General features: G+C 34.1%; 1 protein-coding gene across 1 annotated transcript in view; it reads left to right on the top strand.

The window, feature by feature from the left end:
- Window positions 1–681, top strand: part of LOC108692511 (phospholipase A1 member A-like) — a gene marked incomplete at its 5' end in the record, with an annotated part of 59,588 nt that extends 58,907 nt beyond the window's left edge. Inside the window, one exon of the mRNA XM_018200804.1 lies at window positions 609–681. Within this exon, the coding sequence (XP_018056293.1) occupies window positions 609–681 (73 nt within the window). The remainder of the gene's footprint in view (window positions 1–608) is intronic.
- Between the last annotated feature and the right edge of the window lie 3,410 nt (window positions 682–4,091).

The following is a 4,091-nucleotide window of genomic DNA, read 5'->3' as shown; positions in this document are numbered from 1 at the left end:
GAGAGAGAGAGAGAGAGAGAGAGAGAGAGAGAGAGAGAGAGAGAGAATGATCCTCGGACAACTCATCGCAATGAGTGATCGCTCGTGTTGGACGGTGAAGTGTGAAGTGTGTCCTTGCTTACTTTCTATATTTGCGATCTATAATTCGCTAACTTTATCTTTTAATAACTCAAAGAGTATAGTAAGTGTCAGATAATATTTTCGTAGAGAAAAAATCATCTCAGAATTCAGTTAGGAATACGGCTTTGTAAGGTCGATTATTCTGAACTATTATTCTGAATGATTATTCTGAATTACCCTATATATAAATTATAAAATAAGTATTTTTTTAAATTTCTTACTTTATAATTTTCAAAATAACTTATGATGACTATGTTCCGATATTCACTATCAGTGCTGAAAATGCATTGTGCTCGTATATAATAAATTTTCAGTACTGGCAGTGAATACCGAAATACGGCCAAAATATGAAGAAGTTTGACATTTTTTTTTTAAATCTTCATTAATTTAAAATATGAAGAATTCTCAAAATATTAAAAGATATAAAACTTTTTTAAGAATAATTTTCTTTAAATGCAAAATTACAAAATATATTTTTTTTCTTTCAGGAAAGGAACCGTTTATCTTATAACGAACGATCAAAGTCCTTTTGGATTGAAGGAACAAGGATTCTTGACTTGATTGTGCTACGTTGAGAACCACAATATAAAAATGATACTGGAAAAATTTTAATAAAATAGAAATAGTCAATTCTGTTACTAGTTATAAAAGAAAAAAAGTAACTAGAGAGAATATATATCGGCTTCTAATGTGCATATTTTATCATGCTACATTCATTATATAATAATGCAACAACTGAACAACTTACTTTATTCTTCATAATAATCGAATCATCGTTGCTATATTATTCCATCCAGACTTGTTTTCTGTCGCACACAATAAAATGTCATCATCAATTTAATGTCCAATTGGCAATTGTCACATGACTACTATTTTTATTATTCGATATATTCTTATCATTTAAATTTAAATTTGTAGAAAATGGATAACTGGATTTTCGAGAAGTCTTATTAAAGTATATATAGATTCAAAAATATTATGCTGGCGATAAGATCTATGACTCGCGTATATCGATCGTGATGACAATAGAGATATATAGTGAACGTAGTGAATTAATAACAATGTTTATTTTTAAATAAAATGAAATAAGGCGGAATTTACAGTATAATAACTCTAGCATGCCTTTCATAACGTACAGATAGTCTTTAGAATTGCATGTAACGTTTTATGGGTCGATTAGCAAAACTTATTTATGTATGAATTATCTATAAGTGAGAGAAAATAAAAAAAAGCCATACAGCAAGAAACGCTGACATAAGGAAATGGAAACTGCAATATAATAACATCCTCAGAACGTTGTTTCACAAGAAATATTTTTTTATCGAGACCTTATCTAAGATCTTTGAGACCTTTCTTTATACTTGTAAGAGAACGATGCACACTCTTCCGTTATCGTTTGCGTTATTAACATACACCGGATACTGGCGACCCGTTCATTTTACATCCATCAAGTATTGGACGTACACCATTTATTCTATTGTAATGAATTTCCTACTATACTCATTCACATTTTGTGGTTTAGTTGACTGTTTTATACTGAAGGATCTCGAAACTTTCATCGAGAAATTCTCGCTGTTCCTGACAGTACTTGGTGTTAGCTGCAAAGTTATAAACCTGGCAGTACGTCGGGATGAAATTATTGGTCTCAGCAATATGCTACTGCAAGACATTTGCATACCCCGAAACGATCAAGAAACGGATATTCAGCGACGCTTCGATCGCAATGCGAAGTGCGTATGAAATACAATTCTGTAACAATAGAGTTTTGTATGATTAAATTTTACATCATTCTTAAAACGATCTTTTCGAAATAAGAGTTAAAGAAAAAGTTCAATACTTAAAATTTAATAAATTGAATAAAATAAATACTCATAGAAATATTTATAAACAGTGCAACACATACATTAAGATAAAAATCATATAAAAAAAAGCAAAATATTTTGAACATCATTTTTATTATAAATAAAATTCTCAATAATTAATACATCATCATTTAATGATATTCTAAAAATTTAAATCACTATGACCAACCAAAGATGATCACAAAGAGAAGTATACGTACATATATATGTGCTCAACGGCTATGCAAAGATCGAAACACAAAAGTAGAGCGATGTATTGATTGTAAAAGATTGTAATTCTTATTTTGAATATTGGGTAATTATTGCGAAAAAGTTAAATCTCGCCGATGACTTCACCTGACATATATATGACTTGTATCATAACTCCAACTGATTTTAGCCGTCATTAAGTTAAAAGAAATTGTTTATTAACAAAAGAAGTTTAAAAAAACGTCCCTTTGTATTATATAGGGTCTTTCAATAGGGACGCTCGAAATTTGTTCATATCATAGTAGCCATGTTGTTAAAGTGACATCTGTCAAATTTGTTGTGAATTGTTTAATAGTGTATGGCAAATCACCATGGAAGATCGTAGTGTTGAGCAATGTGTGCAAATCATAAAATTTTATTATCAAAATCAATGCTCCTTTCGAGAAACGTTCCGCGTATTATGTGATTTTATCACCACAATCGTCCTGCTGAGTCGACTATTCGAAGTTTGGTGGCCAAATTCGAGTCAATCGGTTCGATAAATAATCAGCCAACACCAGTACGTCGCCGAAACGCAAAGATCTGCTGAAAACATCGCTGCTGTGCGTGAGAGTGTACGGGAAAACCGGAGGCGATCAATTTCTCGTCGTTCACAAGAACTTGATCTTTCTGCGATTTTAACTTGGCGAATTTTGCATCGGGACTTGGTTTGCACCCCCATAAAATTCAACTGAGGAATTCAACCAGGAACTTAAAGTAAACGACCATAGACAACGCCGTGTGTTCGCTAATTGGGTTCTGGAGCAGTTGGAAGTTAACCCAAATTTCGCCAAACAAATCATCTTTAAGGCCCATTTTTGATGATGAGGCCCATTTTTGGATGAATGGATATGTGAACAAGCAAAATTGTTGAATTTGGGATAATACCAATCCACGCGAAATATACCAGTTCCAAATGCATCCCGAGAAAGTTACTTTGATGCGGATTTTGGTCTGGCGGAATCATCGGTACTTCTTCCAAAACGAAGCAGGCGTTGCCATAACCGTCAACGGCGAGCGCTACAGATCGATGATAAGCTTGTGATCTAAAATGGATGATATGGATATCGATAACATATGGTTCCAATAAGATGGCGCTACGTACCGCACACCACTGTGCCACTACATACCGCATGCCACGATGGACATTCTGCACGAGCGATTTGAGGACATCTCCCGCGGCGGCGACGTGAACTGGACCGAAAATTGTGCGATTTAACGCCTTTAGACTTCTTCCTTTGGGGCTATCTTAAATCGCAGGTCTATACGAATAAAACGCAAACAATTGATGCTCTTAAAGTCAACATAACAAACGTCATCCAGTAAATTCAGCCAGATTTATGCGAGAAAGTCATCGAAAATTGGACTACCTGAATACGTGTCACCAAGCGAAGCCGCGGTGGACATTTGAGCGATGTTATATTCCATACCTAATGCTATAAAATATTCTTTCAAATAAAAAAAAAATTGAGTGGATATCTCACACACAACTTGTTTTGTTTACATTTAAAAATCGAGCGTCCTTATTGAAAGACTCTTTATAGAATAAAAGTTCTCTGCTTTAAAATAGATTTCCTGTTTTAAAAACAAAAATTTTCTTTTAAAACATTTTCGCATCATTTTTGTTATTATATAGTAGCACATACGATTATATCGCTAAGTGATTTTTATCCCACTTCCCTGCTTAGGGGCGCACGACTTTCACCCGAAGCAATTCTTACCCCTCCACCCCCTCTTGTTTGGAGATATACGATTTTCACTCTAAGCGAGATACATTTTGTAACAAAAGCATTTGGATTGGCAAAAACTTTCGGCACCCTGTGTACACACACACACACACACACACACACACGCACACACACACACACACACACACACACG

This window comes from Atta colombica, unplaced genomic scaffold (genome assembly GCF_001594045.1).
Source record: "Atta colombica isolate Treedump-2 unplaced genomic scaffold, Acol1.0 scaffold74, whole genome shotgun sequence".
In the NCBI taxonomy this organism is placed as follows: domain Eukaryota; kingdom Metazoa; phylum Arthropoda; class Insecta; order Hymenoptera; family Formicidae; genus Atta; species Atta colombica.
This window is presented reverse-complemented; position numbering and strand designations above follow the sequence as displayed.